Source organism: Camelina sativa, chromosome 17 (genome assembly GCF_000633955.1).
Source record: "Camelina sativa cultivar DH55 chromosome 17, Cs, whole genome shotgun sequence".
Lineage (NCBI taxonomy): Eukaryota > Viridiplantae > Streptophyta > Magnoliopsida > Brassicales > Brassicaceae > Camelina > Camelina sativa.
In genome coordinates, this window is record NC_025701.1 from 18493274 (window position 1) to 18513326 (window position 20053).

Consider the following 20053-nt stretch of genomic DNA (forward strand, 5'->3'; position numbering starts at 1 on the left):
AGCAGATAGGATGCAATCAGAATCAAGCAAGTCAAGCCAAGCAATAGGGGGTTTGGTTCTAACAGTCCTAATATAAACAGAGTAAAAGAATATAGACAAGTAAACCACACGACCTAAGCACTCGATGCAAGCAATCGAGTACAGGATCGAGTGGGGTGATCGAGTATGCAAGTGAACTATGAACAGCTCGAGGTATTACTCGATGCAGGTTATCGTGTACCTGATCGGGTAAGTGGTCGAGTAAGTAAGGAAAATGCAAGAAATGAAATACGAAAGTTCCTAAGGATGGGGGTAATCGAATCCTAAGTGTTCTAGACCAATACGGATGCCTTACATGCCTCAAGCAATTATTTCCTAGACAATGAACCTCTAAAACCTTGTCACCACACTGTCGCACTAGTAACAATCAACCTTGAACATACTACCACACTGTCGCACTAGCAATATGAACAAGCAGGCATTAAGAACAATTCATTTTTGTCAGTATACTTAGACTTATCTGATTTTGTCACTCAAAGTTAAGTATACCTCTAGCATTGACCTAATCAAGCATTTTATCTACTCCTTTCGGCCTGTAGCATTGTAAACGCCCTAGATCTAATCTCAACCTGTCGGTCTGTTGACCGCATTAAGAACATCAACCTAGAAGGAAATTTATCTATCATAACAATCAACTAAAGCATCCTAACCGATCAAGAACACCTAATCATCTATCCCATCCCTAGAAACTTTGCTACACTACTCGGACATAGAAACGAATGATAAAGCCATAGAAATAAACGAAAATGACATTATTAAAAAGATAGAGTAGAGTAGAAAAGAGTAGGGATAAAAGATCTATGAAAAACTACAAAATAAAAGTACAAAAACAAGAAAAAAATGTTGAGTCGCTCAGTTCTCTCACAGAAGCTCTCGCTCTCTGGTTTGAGGGTCTGCGGCGTGCTCGTTTGCGAGCTAGGGAAAGAGGGGGTTTATATATGGAAACCCATTTGACCTAGCTTCCCAGACCTGCCCGATGGTCTACTCGATGGGGTACACGAGGCTTGAGTCGGGTAACTCCTCGGGTGGATCTTCGGGTTGCTCTTCGCGCTCTTGGATCCTCTTCGATCGTGTTGGGGTTCGGACTTGTTCTTGTAGCTCGATGGCTCCTTCGGGTACATGCTCGAATTGTCCTTGTTTTTCCCCATTTTGGCTCTTTAGCACCTGTTTTCATCCAATATATGCAAATGCATAAATGCAACACCCTAAATGCTCTAAAACTTGATTCCTACAGTAAATGGTCTAAAAATGCTAAGTTAGAGGTATGAACAATGCAAAATATGGACAAAAAAGGATGCTAAAAACATGTAAATCAGAGTGTTATCAAACTACTATCGGTCGCTCAACGGAGTAGGTCTCATACCTCTCACCAAGGAACGCACTATGAGCGAGGGCTTCTGTAAGACCCGGACCATAAAATTCCATACCAACATGTATTTTTCTGATATTAAACTTAGGGCCTATTGATTTTTATTTCGTTCATTCAACAATACGCGCCAGCCGTTAAGTAAAAACGAGTCAAATTAAACGTAAACATGCATCCAAATTCTATATGAGGTTCTAGCACAACGAGAGTCATGCAAATAGGCTATTACATCGTTTAAAATACTAGACTGAAAGCAAAACTACCCAAAGCCACCATCCTCTCCCTTCTTTGCCTTCGTCACGCGAGCTGGTCAGCCACTTAAATCTAGATCCTCGGACCTTTCTTTTCCTCCGACCATAAAAGGAGGCGTAAGCAAACAAGTTTTCTTAGTGGAGCGGTCATCCCGTCTCACTAGGTTAATTTCAATAATCTCAATCCGACATAGGTCTAATCCAATCAAGTCATGCATGTCATATAACCCATAGGATAGTTGTCCAAATCGTTTAGACCAACCATCCATTTATTGCAATAAAAACATTAACCAAGACAAGCAAGCAATCAAGACTAAATAAACCATCGGTCAAGAGATCGACCAAAGAACTTGGCCACATTCACGCACTCACCTTCGGTTTCGACCCAAGGTGCTAACTCTCGGCTTTCTCTTGTTCTATTCGCGAATCTGATCCCCATCTCTACTGGGACAGATCAAACACCATTACTATCCGATGTTAGAACCGTAAACTATTGATGGACTAGGTTGGAGGATTTTTATGCGGTGCTCTCTCGAGAGCTTAGGGTTATCAACCTATTTATAGGGTCGACTAAACCGCCTTGAGCTTTCCCAAAATTATAGGGTCGACTAAACATGCCTGCATCATCAATCACTGTAAACTTGGGATTTGTTTCTTCAATTCAAACATATGTTCACTATTGTCACTTCAGTCGTTTCGAACTCTCCATTTCCACATTCGGATAACCATGGTCCAACTAGACTGATGCTCACTATGAACAGTGCCATCATCCGCCGTGAATGTTCTGCTCTCCGTCCGTGGCTAGTACTGCATACGTACCGCGACTCGTACCGCTAGGTTACCCATAGCAGGTCGTTAAAGCTTCCCTCGCAATTGTGATGCATCCAATAGAGAAGACAGTGCGAGTTTTGCTCTGTTGAGTTATGCAGGGCTTTGGACCCGGAAACTAAGATCAATTAGTGGCTTTAACCAATGTGTGTTATAGAAAATCATTTTTAATCTATATATACACAGTTATTTGAAGCTTATGATTATGAATTTTTTAGCCAGAATAAAAATTTGTAAATATGATTGTGTATATGATTCTCTGCAAAGCGTTTTGTAATATATTCATTACATTATCAAAGCTAGATTTCGATTCGCACTGACGTCTAAAGAGATAAACTCATAGACTCATAGAACACAGATTACATGTCATGCCTCATTGCTTTCACCTACTCCTTCTTTCATTGCCTCTCTGTCTCATCTCCTTTCTTCATCTTCCCAATTGTCTCTTTCATTTCTTCTCTCTCGGTGTATCTGATTTCTCCTCACACTGTAATCATACCACTTATCCCTTTTGTCCCTTTCTCTTACTTCTTCCTGATGTTGTGGTTTTGGCCTTTCCGTGACGGTTATTTAGGCTACGCTTGTTCTTCGCAGATGGAGCATAGATGCTTGAACTGAGTTGCTTTGCATCGTTAACACTAAGGTCCTCTACATAATCTACAAAGGTGTGAAGAATGCAATCACGGTAAAACACTTCGGGCGTAGCTCCAAAACCTTGGATTTCAACACTTCGGAGAGTGTTCCTTTCGGGATTGTAGTAGAAAACATAAAAGGGTTCACACATAAATTTCAAGCTTGAAAATACAATCTCACCTGCAGCAGTCGCCCCAGCAAGATCAATATCTATGTCTTTATTCACGAGCAAAGTGTAGTCATATGTTGACCATTCATGTTTCTCCATATCCTCTAGAACCCACATACTAAACTCATTGGAAAAGTTCTGATGATGAACACCTAATTTACCCTTATAGTTTATCAAACTAGTACTAGAGCAATTACAAAACCATTCTGCATCAACAAACTTAAATTTTTCTGACCTAACATCAAAACAAACTAGCAAATAAGTATAAGTTTTGACATAAGGCGTGATAACTCACTATTTTACACTTTCTTAGACATCTTTTTATTCATGTTTTGCATTGTATATAGCCTAACCTTAGCATTTTTAGGTCCTTAGCCTTAGATATTTGCATTTAGGTATTTTAGGGTGTTGCATTGCTGCATTGTTGCATTTTGGATGAAAACAAGTACTTTGGAGCTTAAAAATAGCAAAAAGAAGGATTCACAGTTTGCAGCTATCACAAGGAAGGACCTGGTGCCATTTATGAGGTTTACACAAGAGGATTTGAAACATCAAGAAGGAAAATGGAGGCAGCTGACCATACCACCCGACCATTACCAAAGAGCACCTGGTCTAGTTCATGAAGAGACCCTCAAAGATAAACTCGATTCTATTGGGATTCAGCTTCTGAGTGTTTCATCAAAGATATCGGAAATCGAGTTAGCTTTCTCATGGTGGTGACGTCAGGCTAATCGGAGGTTCGGTTCAAGAGTTATCCTTGTTTTAGTGAACGTACATCCGGATTGAAGAATGGAACCACCCGATCACTTATCCGATCATGCACCCGAAGTGGAGCTAGAGTTCCACATCTTGTAGACCTTCGAAAACCTGCTGACGTGGCTAGGTCAACTTATTTCTTTATAAATACCCCCTCTTAACCCTATTTTCGATAGACAAGAGGCGAGAGCCGTTTTTACACTTCTCTTTGAGTAAATTCTCCAGTTTTTGTTATTCTTTCAACTTGAGTTCTGTTTACATTTTGCTATTGCTTCTTTTTCAACTTGAAGCTAAAACATTCATCTCTTTTTCATATTTATGATTATGCAATTTTTATGTATTTCTAGGTTTATGTTCTTTGCCATGAGATCTAAATAGTGAATTAAAGTTTATAGGGACAAACATAGCTAAAATCACAAAACATATAATAAAACCAGCCAAGACAATCTTAAAGGATTAAACCATCCAAAACCAACATAAAAGAAACCACAATGGAATGATCTGTTTTAAAAAATAAATGTATGCTGTGTGACTTATATCACCACTCTGCTGTTTTCAGTTCCCAACCGGCAGCACTATAACATATATTTACATTCTCCTATCTATGGGGATGCATCTAAGTCACCAGAAACCATCCTCCATCAATGTCCGAATTCTTGATAGTAATATAGAGAAGAGACAAGCAAATAGCGATAAGTCCTGACCAAACATACACAATTGTCGGTGTTCTTCCTCCTCTTCCCATCAAACCTTTCGCAAACGGATACATATGAAGCAACACCCAAGCAGCAAAGAAAGTCCCACCAAGAAGATTACTCCACTGTGGTCTCTCACTGAAAACAGTCCTACAAACCGCGAAAAGTATCGCTACGATGTTCAAGATTATGATAGTCAAAGGAAGAATCATCAGAGCAGTCCATTTAAAGAGATAAAGATCAGCGAAATCATCCTCTTCTTCATCTCCTCCTGTTGAAGATTTTGAAGTCAAGGTGAATGAGATTTCGATTCCGGCTATGACTTTGAGTATACCTTGAAGCACCGCGANCTCACCTGCAGCAGTCGCCCCAGCAAGATCAATATCTATGTCTTTATTCACGAGCAAAGTGTAGTCATATGTTGACCATTCATGTTTCTCCATATCCTCTAGAACCCACATACTAAACTCATTGGAAAAGTTCTGATGATGAACACCTAATTTACCCTTATAGTTTATCAAACTAGTACTAGAGCAATTACAAAACCATTCTGCATCAACAAACTTAAATTTTTCTGACCTAACATCAAAACAAACTAGCAAATAAGTATAAGTTTTGACATAAGGCGTGATAACTCACTATTTTACACTTTCTTAGACATCTTTTTATTCATGTTTTGCATTGTATATAGCCTAACCTTAGCATTTTTAGGTCCTTAGCCTTAGATATTTGCATTTAGGTATTTTAGGGTGTTGCATTGCTGCATTGTTGCATTTTGGATGAAAACAAGTACTTTGGAGCTTAAAAATAGCAAAAAGAAGGATTCACAGTTTGCAGCTATCACAAGGAAGGACCTGGTGCCATTTATGAGGTTTACACAAGAGGATTTGAAACATCAAGAAGGAAAATGGAGGCAGCTGACCATACCACCCGACCATTACCAAAGAGCACCTGGTCTAGTTCATGAAGAGACCCTCAAAGATAAACTCGATTCTATTGGGATTCAGCTTCTGAGTGTTTCATCAAAGATATCGGAAATCGAGTTAGCTTTCTCATGGTGGTGACGTCAGGCTAATCGGAGGTTCGGTTCAAGAGTTATCCTTGTTTTAGTGAACGTACATCCGGATTGAAGAATGGAACCACCCGATCACTTATCCGATCATGCACCCGAAGTGGAGCTAGAGTTCCACATCTTGTAGACCTTCGAAAACCTGCTGACGTGGCTAGGTCAACTTATTTCTTTATAAATACCCCCTCTTAACCCTATTTTCGATAGACAAGAGGCGAGAGCCGTTTTTACACTTCTCTTTGAGTAAATTCTCCAGTTTTTGTTATTCTTTCAACTTGAGTTCTGTTTACATTTTGCTATTGCTTCTTTTTCAACTTGAAGCTAAAACATTCATCTCTTTTTCATATTTATGATTATGCAATTTTTATGTATTTCTAGGTTTATGTTCTTTGCCATGAGATCTAAATAGTGAATTAAAGTTTATAGGGACAAACATAGCTAAAATCACAAAACATATAATAAAACCAGCCAAGACAATCTTAAAGGATTAAACCATCCAAAACCAACATAAAAGAAACCACAATGGAATGATCTGTTTTAAAAAATAAATGTATGCTGTGTGACTTATATCACCACTCTGCTGTTTTCAGTTCCCAACCGGCAGCACTATAACATATATTTACATTCTCCTATCTATGGGGATGCATCTAAGTCACCAGAAACCATCCTCCATCAATGTCCGAATTCTTGATAGTAATATAGAGAAGAGACAAGCAAATAGCGATAAGTCCTGACCAAACATACACAATTGTCGGTGTTCTTCCTCCTCTTCCCATCAAACCTTTCGCAAACGGATACATATGAAGCAACACCCAAGCAGCAAAGAAAGTCCCACCAAGAAGATTACTCCACTGTGGTCTCTCACTGAAAACAGTCCTACAAACCGCGAAGAGTATCGCTACGATGTTCAAGATTATGATAGTCAAAGGAAGAATCATCAGAGCAGTCCATTTAAAGAGATAAAGATCAGCGAAATCATCCTCTTCTTCATCTCCTCCTGTTGAAGATTTTGAAGTCAAGGTGAATGAGATTTCGATTCCGGCTATGACTTTGAGTATACCTTGAAGCACCGCGACTAAATGTGCGCTAGTGCCGCCTATTAACCAGAACTGTTCGTTTCTCCACCATTCTTCTAAAGAGATACCTGACCACTTGACTTCAAGAACAGCTAATCCACAGAGAGACAATGTGATTATCAAAAGATAAACGAGGAATGATCCGGTGAATGTTTCAACAACGAAGTGACCAGAGAAGAGAGATAACGGCGGGAGGAAGCAATAGGTTAAGATGAAAATGCTTGTGAATGGGTATATTCCAACGTTGAGGTAAGATATTCTCTGGAAAAATTTGAGTTTTCGACCCGCGAAGATAGCGTTGTTTCGGGAGAAGAAGATCTCGACTGAACCAGTGGCCCAACGGAGAACCTGGTGGAGCCGGTCAGTTAGGTTTATAGGTGCGGTTCCGCGGAATGCGTCTGGCTCCGTTACACAATAGAATGATCTCCATCCTTTTTCGTGCATTCGAAAACCTGTCACCACATCTTCGGTTACTGATCCGTAGATCCATCCGACATTGATTCCCCATTCTGTTTTGTCCTCGTACCAACAAGAGATCACGTTAACCGCCTCGTTTACCATCGCAACATCAAGCGGTTCACGGCTTCCGGTTAAAGAACCAGGAGGACGCCCGCGTCTGCTCGAGTGAACCGAAGCTAGTGGCCTACCTTGAAACTCCGCGACCTTAACTGAACTCACGAGCATACTCGAGCTACCGAATTGCTTTGGAATCAAACTCTGATCTTCGTCCTCGACGTCAATGTAGTGCTCTGGTTCAGAAGCTACGGTTGCGGGCCTGCGTTTCTTGATCCGCGGGAAACAGCAGTCGTAACAACCAGATGGTTCTTCGTACGCCACAAAAACATCAGGCGGGTCAAAACCGTAAAGCGCTGTTCGACGGAAGAGGCATCCTGTCCCAACATACATTGGACCTTGGATCCCATCGAGAGCCCGTAGATTAATGTCAAAGAAAACAGTATTTTTGTTAGCATAGCGGTCAGAAGGATCGATTCCTTCAAACCTCTGCGGAAACTGAACATAGCAAACGCGGTCACCATCATGGTCCATCATGAAACAGATCCCATTTCTAAATGCTTTAGAGTTGTAGACATAATGGTCACAGTCCAAGTTCAAGATGAACGGTCCATTAGACATTATAGCCGAGGCTCGTACCAAAGCATTCATAGCTCCTGCCTTCTTGTTATGGTCATAGCCAGGTCGTTTCTCGCGGCTCACGTAAACAAGCATCGGCAAACGAATGTCTATCCCTTCAAAATCAAGTGTGCGCCCTTCACCACCTCTCCCCATAACTGTTTTGTCTCCTGGAGGATCAAGTAATACCTACAAGCAAAACAAAAATCACCATTCTCAATGAGTCAAAACTCAAACGCTATATATCAAACAGATCTCAAACCATGCGTTTTATTTACCTGTATGACACTAGCGTGATCACCTCTGGAATGGTGCGGACAAGGGACAGCCCAAGTACCTGGCCAGTGAGTTCCATCGCTCATCCAAGTAGCTTTAGGAGCTACTAAAGCAGGCCTTGGCTCCTTGAATTGGTCCTCTTCAACTCTAATCTTCCAATGCTTCCATTTCTCTAAAGCTTTAATCTCTTCTTTGCTATTAAACGCATCCGATCTCCTTCTAATGGAATGAGACAGCGCGTTAACCCGAACCTTAAACTCCTCGTAGCCTCGTTTAACGTACCGTCGATCTCTAACAAAATCATGCCTCACCATTCCCTTATAAGGATCCCTCTTCAAACCAAAGTAACTCTCCGGATTCCTCGGCTCGATGTTATGTTTCCTACAAAACGGCACCCATGTTTTCGCAAAGCTAGCCGCTTCAGCCATTGCTTCAAAGGTAAGAAGCGATCCTCCATCATCTGAGAGATAACAAGAGAGCTTCTGAACAGGATAGTCAACGGATAAAATGGATAGGATTGTGTTGGCTGTAACTAGTGGAGGCTCTTTCTCTGCATCAGCCGTTGAGACAAACACATCAATACCCGGAAGATCCGATTTCTCGGTCGGTTTATCGGGCTCTGATGACGGTTCGAATGTCTCCTTTAAGGCTTCGATATCGGTTCCGTGGTTCACAGGGAACAACTTAGGTATTTGGTCGAGTAACCAAGAGAAAGCAAACCAGATTTCGCAGATTACAGAGAGTAACCATAACCATATTGCTTTGTTGTTTGGGTTTCTGATTCTCCAGGTGAGAAACAGACCAAGAGATACAACTCGAACAACTATTAGAGTCCTGTAATAATAATAAAAAAAAAAAAAAATATAAACAAAATCACAACACATCCTGAAAAGTGTGACATCAAAGTGTTTGTAACTGACACGTGCAGAGAGAGATAATATTAGTACCGATAAAGAGCGATGATGAGCGGAGAGATTTTAACGATACGAGTTAAAGGATGCGATATCTTGTAAAGCAAGGTATCCTCTTCTTCTTCATCTTCTTCTTCTTCTTCTTCACTGTTTCTCAGATCGGTTTGATCCGGTTCGTCGTCTTTGCAAGATGAACCGGAATCGGTGTCTCCCGGAGCGGTCGGAACCGTCGCCGGATTTGGATCGATGTCACGGAGAACGATTGAAAGAGACGCCGGGTTGTTGTCCGGCGTCGGAGGGACCTGGACGATGTAACTGGTGTAATCTTCCTTGCTTCCGAAATCGCTGCCGGAGTTTGACACGTGGCTGATTCTGGGATGTCTTAAAGGAGATTCTCCGGACATCGTTTGATATATGAGCACAATCTAATCCTGCCGTCGCCGGAATCTGGAAAAATGCGACGGAGCCAAAAAAAAAAAACGGCACTGAGTGAGAAATAAAGATTTATTTGGAGAATCAAAGTATTCGATTTTTTTAATGAAAAAGATCTGTGGAGAAAATTAAATTGAGAATTAAGAAACTCTTACCCTTTTCGATACAAAATCAGAATCACTGATGAGATTTTTCAAAAAAAAAAAAAAGGATACTTCTTCTCTGTTCTTTTTTTTTTTCAATTACCATTAAGGCAAAATCTCTGAAATATATCATCAAGAAACAGAAAGTTTTTGTACAGAATCCATATTAAATGGTAACAAATAAGAAGAGATTTTGTTACCTTAAATTAGCGAATTTTATTTAAATTAAGGAGTAATAAAATTAAAATGTGTTGAACACAGCTATTAATGCTGCTTTCACCAAGAGACGAAGAAGTGTGTACACCAAAGTGGGTGGTAGAAACGGGGAATTCGAGTCATTATGAAGGGTAGTTTTGGTATTTTATGACTGGTGCTGTTGCTGATTCATGCATTGACCTCGTCCACGCGCTGACTCAGAAAGGGAAAAGATTAGGACTAGGCCTGGACATTCGGTTAACCATTCGGTTTCGGTTCGGTTGTATTCGGTTTCGGTTATTTTGGATATAGTAATATAGTAACCATTTGGATATTTTTGAAATTTCGGTTCGGTTCGGTTCGGTTTCTTTCGGTTCGGTTTCGGTTTGGTTATTTAAATAAATAACCATAACTAACATAAATTATATTAACATTAACCAAATAAACCAAATATAACCAAAACTAACCGAATATAACCAAAATTAACCAAATATACAATAACAAAAATACAAAAAAGGGAAAAATATGGATTCAATTTTACAAAATAGTATTTAACTTTGTAAATTCAAAATAATAACATTTACATATATTGATTATTTAAAATATTTAATTGTTTTGAATCTAGAAATAATTTATATTTTAAGTTTATTTTATAGTTTTGCATAATATTAAGTATATAATATTTGATATCTTCTAGGTTTTCGGATATTTCGGTTAACCATTTAATTGTCGGTTCGGTTCGGTTCGGTTTCAGTTAGTTTGGATATAGATTTTTACTAACCATTCGGGTATTTGAAGAATTTCGGTTCGGTTCGGTTTGGTTTTTTTCGGTTCGGTTTCGGTCGGTTATTTGGTTATCGGTTATTTTGCCCAGCCCTAATTAGGACTATGTAAGGAAACGTTTGATTTTCCTTGATTTTCCTTAATTTTCCATTACTAATCAATCACTTATTGTAAGAGATACACAAGATTGTGAAATTGTAATCTTAGATTAACTAAAATAAATAAATAAAATTGTTTTTTTTTCGTAGGAGAGAGGGGGGGAGAAAACCTCCCCCGATTTATTTAACAGAAACTAAAATTACACTCGAACATTGCGTGGCAAAGCAGCCCCATTTCCATCATCCAACAAAATTGTTCGGACAGGGTCAGGACAAGAATCCAAAAAGAGAAAACCCAAATCTAATGAAAACGCATAGTTCGCTAATCCATCTGTCAGACAATTAGTTTCCTTATACACGTGTGTAACCCGGACTAACCAGACTCTTGCGATAAAGCCATGGCACAACTGAACCAGGAATGACAATAGATGAGCCTAGCTTATCCCTGCCCGAAGAAAACTTACCACCAACTCTGAATCCACCTCCAGCTCAACTCGTCTTATCCCACGCTCCCACGCTATAACCAGCCCATAGTACATTCCCCACAATTCCGCCATCAGAGCCGAACAAATGCCAATGTTCATAGAAAAACCGCACACCCACTCTCTCCTCTAATCTCAAATAACCCCACCGGTCGTAGCCAAACCTGGATTTCCCCATGACGCCGTCGAGACCTTAAACCAACCAACCGTTGGTTTTTTCCAACTAATCAGTTGTTCAACCGTACCCGCATGAACCTGTCGTCCTGCACCCAGATGATGAGCTTTTGTGACTTCGACAGCGAGCTTTCTCAAGAATCTCACCTTATCCCGGCACATACGATACTCACGAAACACATTTTCACACCTCCATTTCCATTCCCACCAAGCTGCAACACTAAACAGAGTCGACCAGGAAGACCCACCAGCAATTAGTCGCTCTCGCAAATTACTAAATAACCATTCAAGCAGCGACTTAGCAAAGAACTCCGGCTGTTTACTTCTCGGACCCAGCCTTAACCACACCCGTGCATTGCAGGACAGTCCCGTAACACATGTAAAATCTACTCCATAGCTCCGTTACAAATTTGACACACCGCACTCTCACCCATATGTCTTTGTACCCGCTCCACATTCGTTATTAGGACTTGTTGACTAACCAGCCATAAGAACAATCGAACTCGTTCCGGCACCACCACTTTCCAAATCCGAGCATAAAACTGTGACATACACGGTCTTGGCACTACGTCCTCGCTCAGCACAGAGTATGTCGAACTCATCGTGAATCCTCCATTAGAGGTACCCAACCAAGACAAACTGTCCTTCCTCCCTAGAAATCCCTTAAGCACCATCGAATAAAGTTGTAACCGTATACCCACTGGAAGATACTGTTCAAGTTGCGACATATTCCAACCCACGCCCTCTACCCAATACTCCTCTGTTCTCTTATACAGCTCATCTTCCGGTACTGGAACTACCGTCTGATGTACGTCCCAAACCATCTATCCAAGCAGAACCAAATCGAGCTGCCATCCCCTGGCACCCATCCTAGTCCCAACGAGACAACCTCTCTGAGGCCCACTCACACACTCCACCAAGTAGAAGACCAAGTACCCATCGGAACAACCCAAGAGCCATCATGAACATCCCCACTCTATATTTACAACGCAAAACTCTCACCCAATAAAATTGTTTCCTTTGCACACAAAAAAAAAACACCATGTTTCTTTGTTGTTAAATGAATGTAGATTTTTTTTTGGATGGAAAAGTGATGTGTCTGCATTTTATAGGGTTTTAACTATAGTTTTTCGGATTGTTTTGAGTCTTTTCTTAGGTCCAAATGTGCTTTTAGAGTCTTTTTAGTCTTGTGTGAGTCTTTACAGGTTCTAGGTGACTTTGGAAGGAATCTGAGCGTTTTGGGGATGGAAATATGCATCTGGAGCTTAATTGGTTGAAGTCTGATCGAGCTAGAAGGCAGATGAAGTAAGAGCAGAAATTCATTCTGGATCGACTGATCCTTTTGGGATCGACCAGTCTCCGTCCCCGACGCAATCTTTCCTTTTCTGGTTTAAACCGACTTTTTAGGGATTTATTTTACTATTTAACCACGGGGCTCGACCCCTAGAAAGATAATTTTTACTCTACGCCGTTTTTGAGCACTTGTAAGCCTGGGAGAAGATCTCTAATCCTTTCTAACCTTTTGGAGAAGAATTCTGAACCCTATTATCTCTTTTCGCAATTCAAACATGTTTTCTTCATATTTGATTTGTGATTGTTTCTGTTCGATGTCTGAGTAGTCTCTCTGTTGGGTTTCGGGTTTCAAAAGGGGGTTTTATGATTTATTGATTTAGGTTGTTAGATTTGGGATTGATCTCTTGTGTTCTTCATCTATTGTTGTTCTTATTGCTTAAACTAGATTAGCTACCTAGTTTATGATCTTAGGTTTAATTCATCTAGGCATCAAAAGTGTTGTTGAATTACTTGAAAGAACATAGGTGAGCAAGGTGATCCTCAGCCAACGACAGTTGAAGTTGGGGCACCTTGTGAACAAATCAAACTTGAACTTATTGCTTGCTAGGATTGTTTAGATTCAAACGACGGTTTAGGATTCATTCAATTCCTTGCATAGAAAACTAATGCTGCGACAGTAGGTTAGTTTTATATTTGAGATTAGAGTTCAAGAGCGGTTCCTAAAGCTATCCTAATCCATCACCCAATTTCGTGATCATAACCCTTGATTGATTCCCTGCGCCCAATACTTTCTCTTAAATTTACAAACTCTTATTTATTTTCTGTTTTAATTCTGTTACTTGCAAAACAAACTTCCTCTTTGCTTTAGCTATACTCGGTCTATATAATTTCATAGTGTATCGTTTGGTCTCTGTGGATTCGACCCTGAAGTGCTACGACGACACCACTTGATCGTGGTTGAGTGTGCTTTGGGTTATTGATTTAACTCTAGATCAAATTGAAATTGTATAGATTTAAAAAAAAATGTAAAATGTTAGTCAAAATATCATTTGACTATCCAATGAATCCATCTACTCAGGACTCAAGAGTCGGGACCAAAGTAATGTCCCTTTTTAAGAAGGTTTTAAACAAAAATTCATTGAACTTATTAACGGATTAGGTCCCATAGCCCATAATTAATTAAATTTAGATTATACTTAATCCTCTGTTATACAATTTCCTCACCTTCAACTTGATTTCCCTTGTACTATTTTAATTGTCGGAATCGGAAATAACTTATCGTCAAAAAGTTTGTAATGTATACATTTTCTATGTAAATTAAAAAAAAAAACTATATAAATAGATTTAGTACTCAATTAATATAACAGATCACGCATCAATCCTTAAAAGTTTGACTGTTTATTTTGTTAAACTTCCCATTAATTTTTCAATATATTTTTTAAATCAGAAAAGTGAAAAGTACTTGGTATGGTAGAAGCACTTCATAAACGGACGTCATCTAATGTTAATATTTCACAATTCATACTCATTCTCGAAAAGAATATGTGTATGCAGGTTTGACTTTGACATTATAAACAGTTTGTATGTTTCTTCTGTTGAAATTATATACAGTCGTATTTGTATATTTCTCAACGAGTTAGAACATTCAAGTTTTAACGAGTCAAAAGATTAGTATGCTGATCATCCCAAACCATTACTTGAATCATCGTTTGAACTACCTTTTCATTTTTTTTTGTGTTTTTTTTTTTTTGTTCCCTTTATTTTATGTCTAAGTATTATAACTTGTAATGGGTCATACATACCAAACAAGCTAATAAGAACGAAACAAATCTTGCACGTAATATGGATAAGGGCTTTAATTAAGTATGCATTTTGACAAAACTTGTTTTTTCTTTTAATTAATCAAAAAAAAAATGTGAAGTGCTGTTCGCATGAACTTTCTCGAGATAGCTTCTAACTAGTTCTTCCATTGTACAATTGTTTCACGTAATGTACATATCTGACTAATACAACATTATAACGACTGCTTACGGGTAAGCATCCTAAATATATACCAGAAAAGTACGAATTAGAATCATAGATATCATGGATTCCAAGTATTTCCATATACAACCTGGTGGACCATACGGATGAGTTCAAGATGTACAGTATTATTGGTTTCCTTCCATTAGTGTGAGACATTTTTAACTATTTTATTGTGCTGAAGTAGTTGGAAGATTCACCATTTTGATTGAAAATTGACAAGGCTTAGAAGTTAGAATTCTTCCAATGTAATTCAATCATGGTTGGTTAAAACTAAAAGCATGGTTTCATTGATGAAGTGCATTGTCTTACTTACTTTGATATAGGGCGAAGCGAACTATAGAATCTTGGTACAACAGCCCAATTTAGCAGTTGAAGCTGAGAGTCAGAGATAGACTTAAACCATTTGCATAAACCATTTAAAAAGGGATTCGATAATTTAACAAAATAAGCTTAATATGAGCAACATCAAACTTGATTTGGTTCCAAGATTCAAGATTTCATATTTCTATTTTTTTTTTTCATATATTTTGTTCCCTCGGAATGATAAATTAACTTTTCACCTCAAATCTGAGTCTCTCTTCCCATGAATCTCTCCTAATGTTTTACCGAATCTTTTCAACAATATCTATACAAAAATATCGAAATATCAATATTACCCTTCACTCTTAGCCACCGTAGTAGTCCCTCTACTCTCTCTCTCCCCCTCCTTCTTCCTCCTCCCCCCGCCGCAGCAACACAGCCAGCTAAAACAACCGGCAAAGCAACAACAACTCCGACAACACTCAGAGTCGGGGCATTTTAAACATTTCCAACAAGAGCATTTTGGACATTTTGGCTTTCCAAAACAGCTGCATTTGAACTTAGGACAGCAACAACTACTTGCACAGCTCGGTTTCTTGCAGCAAGAGAAACATCCCTTAAAAGACGGACACGAACACTTGAGACAACCGCAACCACAACTGCAGCTGGGTTTCGGACATCGAGGTTTGGGACAGCTGCAGCTAGGTCTGCACAGTCCGGAACTACAACATCCTGTGGATTCATCTCGCCTACGGATTTCTTGCCAAATCTTCTCGAGACGAGACTTAGTGTTTGTATTCTCCATGTCTTGTATAAACCGGTAGAGATGTCTAATGTAGTCCGGATAGATCTCGAGGTTGCAATGTCCACCACCTTTAATCCAAAGCGGTTCATATGGTTCCTTCGCCATTTTCCAAAGCCTGTTTCCGTGTAACCAATTCACCACATCGTCCTCCGTTCCCTGCGTAACAATAGATAGTAAGATCAGTTAAGTTTTACGGATATAAATCGGGTTCAGGCTGAGGCTGAAGATACAGACATGAAACAGATTATGCTTACGTGTATGACAAGAACCGGGCATTTCACCTTCTTTATCTTGCTTACGTTCTGCAATTAAACAACAAAATCAGTAAGAGGATAGTATTAGAACCCCATGACCGGTTAGCTTCTAAACTTTCTATAGCCACTTCTAAATCAGTGAGCTTTCCAAATTAGCCATATCTACTTCTAGATCGGTTAGCTTCCAAATTAGCTATAGCTACTTCTTAATCAATTAGCTTCCACATTGGCCATATCCAATTCTAAACCGGTTAACTTCCAAATTAGCCACAGCCACTTTGTCAACAGGGTTAATTTTCAAATAGCTCATTTCCTGTGCTAACTAAACTTTCATCAATACATGGAAGTTGTTCATGTAAAATATCAGACTATCGACTAGTTTTGCACGGTTTGCTCATTCGCACTTCCTAAACCAGCAACTCTATGCCCATGAATGGGCAGAACAAATAGTAAAAAGCAGAGGGGATCTTTACCGAATAAATGTCACAGCAAAACTTGAACTTGACATGACATAGAACACGAAGACCAGAGAGGATGCCGCTATGAAGAACCACACCTCTAAGCCGTGGAAGCTTAGAGGCAAGGTGCAACGTCGGTCCACTGCCAACTGATTGACCATACAAGATCAAATCTTCTTGCCCAACCCCATAATCCGTCTGCAGACACTCGTAAACCGCCTCTATATCCGCATATGTATCGTACTCACTCGGCTGCAAACAAAAATTATAAACCACATCTCAGAGAACATTTTCAAACCGAGCAAACTAAAAAAAAAAAACTCAAAATAATGCAGAAGATTAATCTATGGATCGATACAGAGCATTTCTAGGCTGTATGAGACTGATACAGAAAAGTCCAATAACCTAAGAGGATTTCAACCTAAGAAGATTTCTAGGTTACATGTTCGATTAAAATTGTTATTGAGATTCAATCTATTTAGTAGAGGAGACGCATTGACACACCTTACCGGTAGAAGCTCCATAGCCTGAATAATCATACCTGAAAATTTAAAACAAAGATAACAAAAATCAAAATCAAAACTCAAAACCATTAATAAATGAAGTGTCATAAATTGACTGACCTATACTATTGATTACTAAAATGAAAGGTTACACTTACACCTTATATTATTATCACCAACCTATTTGAATCCGACGTTATCGAAGAGTAAATACACAAATTGATGGTGGGTAGGTGAGAAATTTCGAACTGAATTTTCAAAGTAAAACCAAAGGGACAAATTCAAGAAAATTAAAACGACACTAAATAAAACAAAAAAAGCAAAACACCAAACATTTTTACTAAAACAATGCAAAATTTATACACATAAAAAGGAAAAAGAAAATTTGTCGGAAATATCACCAAATCTGAGCTTTTTGGGCAACGAGACAAGACAAGAACCCATTTCCCAAAAGCGTGAGCTTTCTCAAGAAACGTAAAGACATAAAAATATTCATGGAGTTAAAAAAATGTGAAACTTTAACCCAAAAAAAAAAAAGAACAATTTTGTAGTAACAAATATTTTAAAAAAAAAAAATCAAAGGAAAAAAAAAACAACAAAAATCTAGGAAAAACTATGCTTAATTACTACATTCGGTTAGCAAAATATGCCTAATTTAATCATAGTTATTGATAAAACTGTCGATTAACAAACCTAATAAGCATCAAAAGAAATCTCAATAAGCAAATTACTTATCAAGTAAGATAATAGGTAAACACGAAACGACGACGTATGAAGAGTATGAACATCAGAGAAAGAGAGAGAGAGAGAGAGACCCCATGAGGTTGACTCGGAGATTGACTTTAAGTTGGACGAAGAGATCGAAGAGTTGTCCCAAATCTGCGGCATTCCCATGGGAATAGAGAAGCGTAAGTCTTGCGTTAGGGTTTCTCAGGTAAAAAGCTGTGACTTTGTTGCCGCGTCTTGTCTTCACCACTTTCACGTCGAGAGATGGGTCTCCGGCCGAGGGAAAAGTGGAGGAGGAGGAGGAAACGGAGGATACGGCGGAGAGTTTGCCGTCGGGGGTTTTGGTGAGGTGGTAGGTTGGAGGAGAAGGTGGGAAAAAAGCGAATTTAGCGGCGAGGTGAGAGAACATGCACCCCATTAGGTGAGTTCGTTACGGCGGAGAGTACAAAGATGTGTGCATCAGTCCGCCGCTAGAGAGATAGAAAAGAAAAAAACAGAGGAGGGGAGAGACTACACAGAGACTCAAGAGAGATAGAGAGATGGGGGAAAAAAAGAGTAAAGATATGAAAATGAAAGTACTACAAGAAGAAGATTAACAGAGAGATTAAAGAGAAGCAGAGAGAGAGAGAGAGAGAGAGAGAGAGGCTCTGGTTTTGTGTGTTTGTGTGTGACAGAGTACAGAGGAAGAAGGAGAGAGAGAGAGAGATGTGTGAGTGTGTGAGTAAAAGCGTGTGAGAGTGAACGTGCGTTTCCTAGGTAATTGGTTTAGTGCTCTGTCTTTACTGTTTCTTCTTCGTTTCTATTTCTTTTACAAGTAATTGTTTTTCTCTTCATTAATTTTTCCAAATTCTTTTTTATAAGAAAGGCAAAAAAAAACAATATCAATGAATTTTTTTGTTTGCTAATCCTGAAAAATACGCCATCTCATGAAAATTTGGGAACAATAGTCCATATGTTCCATTGTATAAGCCTAACCCTAAAACATCAAAAAAAATTGTTTGCTAATTGTTATATTTAGGGATTTTTATATCTATATATATATTTTTTGAAGTATATTTTGGTTTTTACCATTTTATTTATACTTATTTAAAATTTTATTTATAAAGTTAATCCCTATAAAATTTCCAAAAATAGTATTACGTCCGATTTTGTTTCCTAAATATTTTATATTCCATTCCAACTAAAAATATTACAGCAATCAATATGGAAATAGAAACAATCTATATATATATTTTTGAAGTACATTTTGGTTTTTACCCTTTTATTTATATTTATTTAAAAAATTATTTATAAAGTTAATCCCTAAAAATTTTCCAAAAATAGCATTACGTCAGATTTTGTTTCCTAAATATTTTATATTCCATTCCAACTAAAAATATTACAGCAATCAATATGAAAACAGAAACTATGATATATTTAACCACACATTCTATTGTGTTTTAAAAATATTTTATCTTTGAATCCTTTGCAAACAAAGAAAACAATAATTTGATTCCCATTGCTATGAGCTATGAGCTTTGATTCTTAACGTAGGAAGAATTTCGATTCGCATTTATTTAAAAATTATTATTAATATATATAAAATTAATAAAAAAATTAAAATATTACGAATATGTAAAATTAAAAAGGTGTAAAATAGTATATAATATGGTTATATAGTATATGGATTATAAAGAGGACATGTTGGAATTAATAAAATATTATTAAATTTGTGCTAACAGGGATTAAATCCTCATTTTATTATTTATCAACTCTACACATATTAGAATATTTGACATATAAAATCAAGTTGATTTAACTAAGATTGTGTAAAATAATTAAATTATTAAGAAAAATATGACTTAATAACAGCGTATAAATTACTTATTACATATTTAAATCTCTTATTTTCGTTATAATAATTAAAAATTAAAATAAAATCTCAAATACTAAACAAAACAAACTAAATATAACAAACAAATGGTCATGAAATGTATTGAGAGTTAAAAAATTAATATAAACATTTAGTAGCACAAATGGCTGAAAAAAATTTAGTTATTTCTCTATTTATAAAACATCCAATATTTAACAAACAAATACAACATAAAATATATTTAATAATAAAAATTATATACACGCAGTGTAACGTGGGTTAAAATTTAGTGTTGTATAAATTGGGCAAAACGTAGCAACGGACTTATTG

At 38.0% G+C, this 20053-nt stretch overlaps 2 protein-coding genes across 4 annotated transcripts; both read right to left on the reverse strand.

The window, feature by feature from the left end:
- Nucleotides 4483–10048, reverse strand: LOC104757589 (putative cellulose synthase-like protein D6). 2 transcript variants are annotated; one of them, XM_010480338.2, is made up of 5 exons: nt 9788–10048; nt 9237–9647; nt 8292–9123; nt 6867–8202; nt 4483–5071 (listed from the first exon to the last, which is right to left on the reverse strand). In XM_010480338.2, the coding sequence occupies exons 2-5, from the start codon at nt 9602–9604 to the stop codon at nt 4659–4661; spliced, it is 2949 nt and encodes a 982-aa protein (XP_010478640.1). In that variant the 5' UTR covers nt 9605–9647; nt 9788–10048; the 3' UTR covers nt 4483–4658. The 2 variants fall into 2 exon arrangements, with proteins under 2 accessions (XP_010478640.1, XP_010478639.1); XM_010480337.2 differs by lacking the exon at nt 4483–5071 and having other exon boundaries at nt 6278–8202.
- Nucleotides 15301–18443, reverse strand: LOC104757590 (protein ABHD17B-like). Of its 2 annotated transcripts, none has more exons than XM_010480340.2 (5): nt 17961–18443; nt 17152–17183; nt 16658–16894; nt 16185–16232; nt 15301–16086 (listed from the first exon to the last, which is right to left on the reverse strand). In XM_010480340.2, exons 1-5 carry the CDS (start codon nt 18037–18039, stop codon nt 15478–15480), a joined length of 1005 nt encoding a protein of 334 aa, XP_010478642.1. In that variant the 5' UTR covers nt 18040–18443; the 3' UTR covers nt 15301–15477. The 2 variants fall into 2 exon arrangements, with proteins under 2 accessions (XP_010478642.1, XP_010478641.1); XM_010480339.2 differs by having other exon boundaries at nt 17147–17183; nt 17961–18442.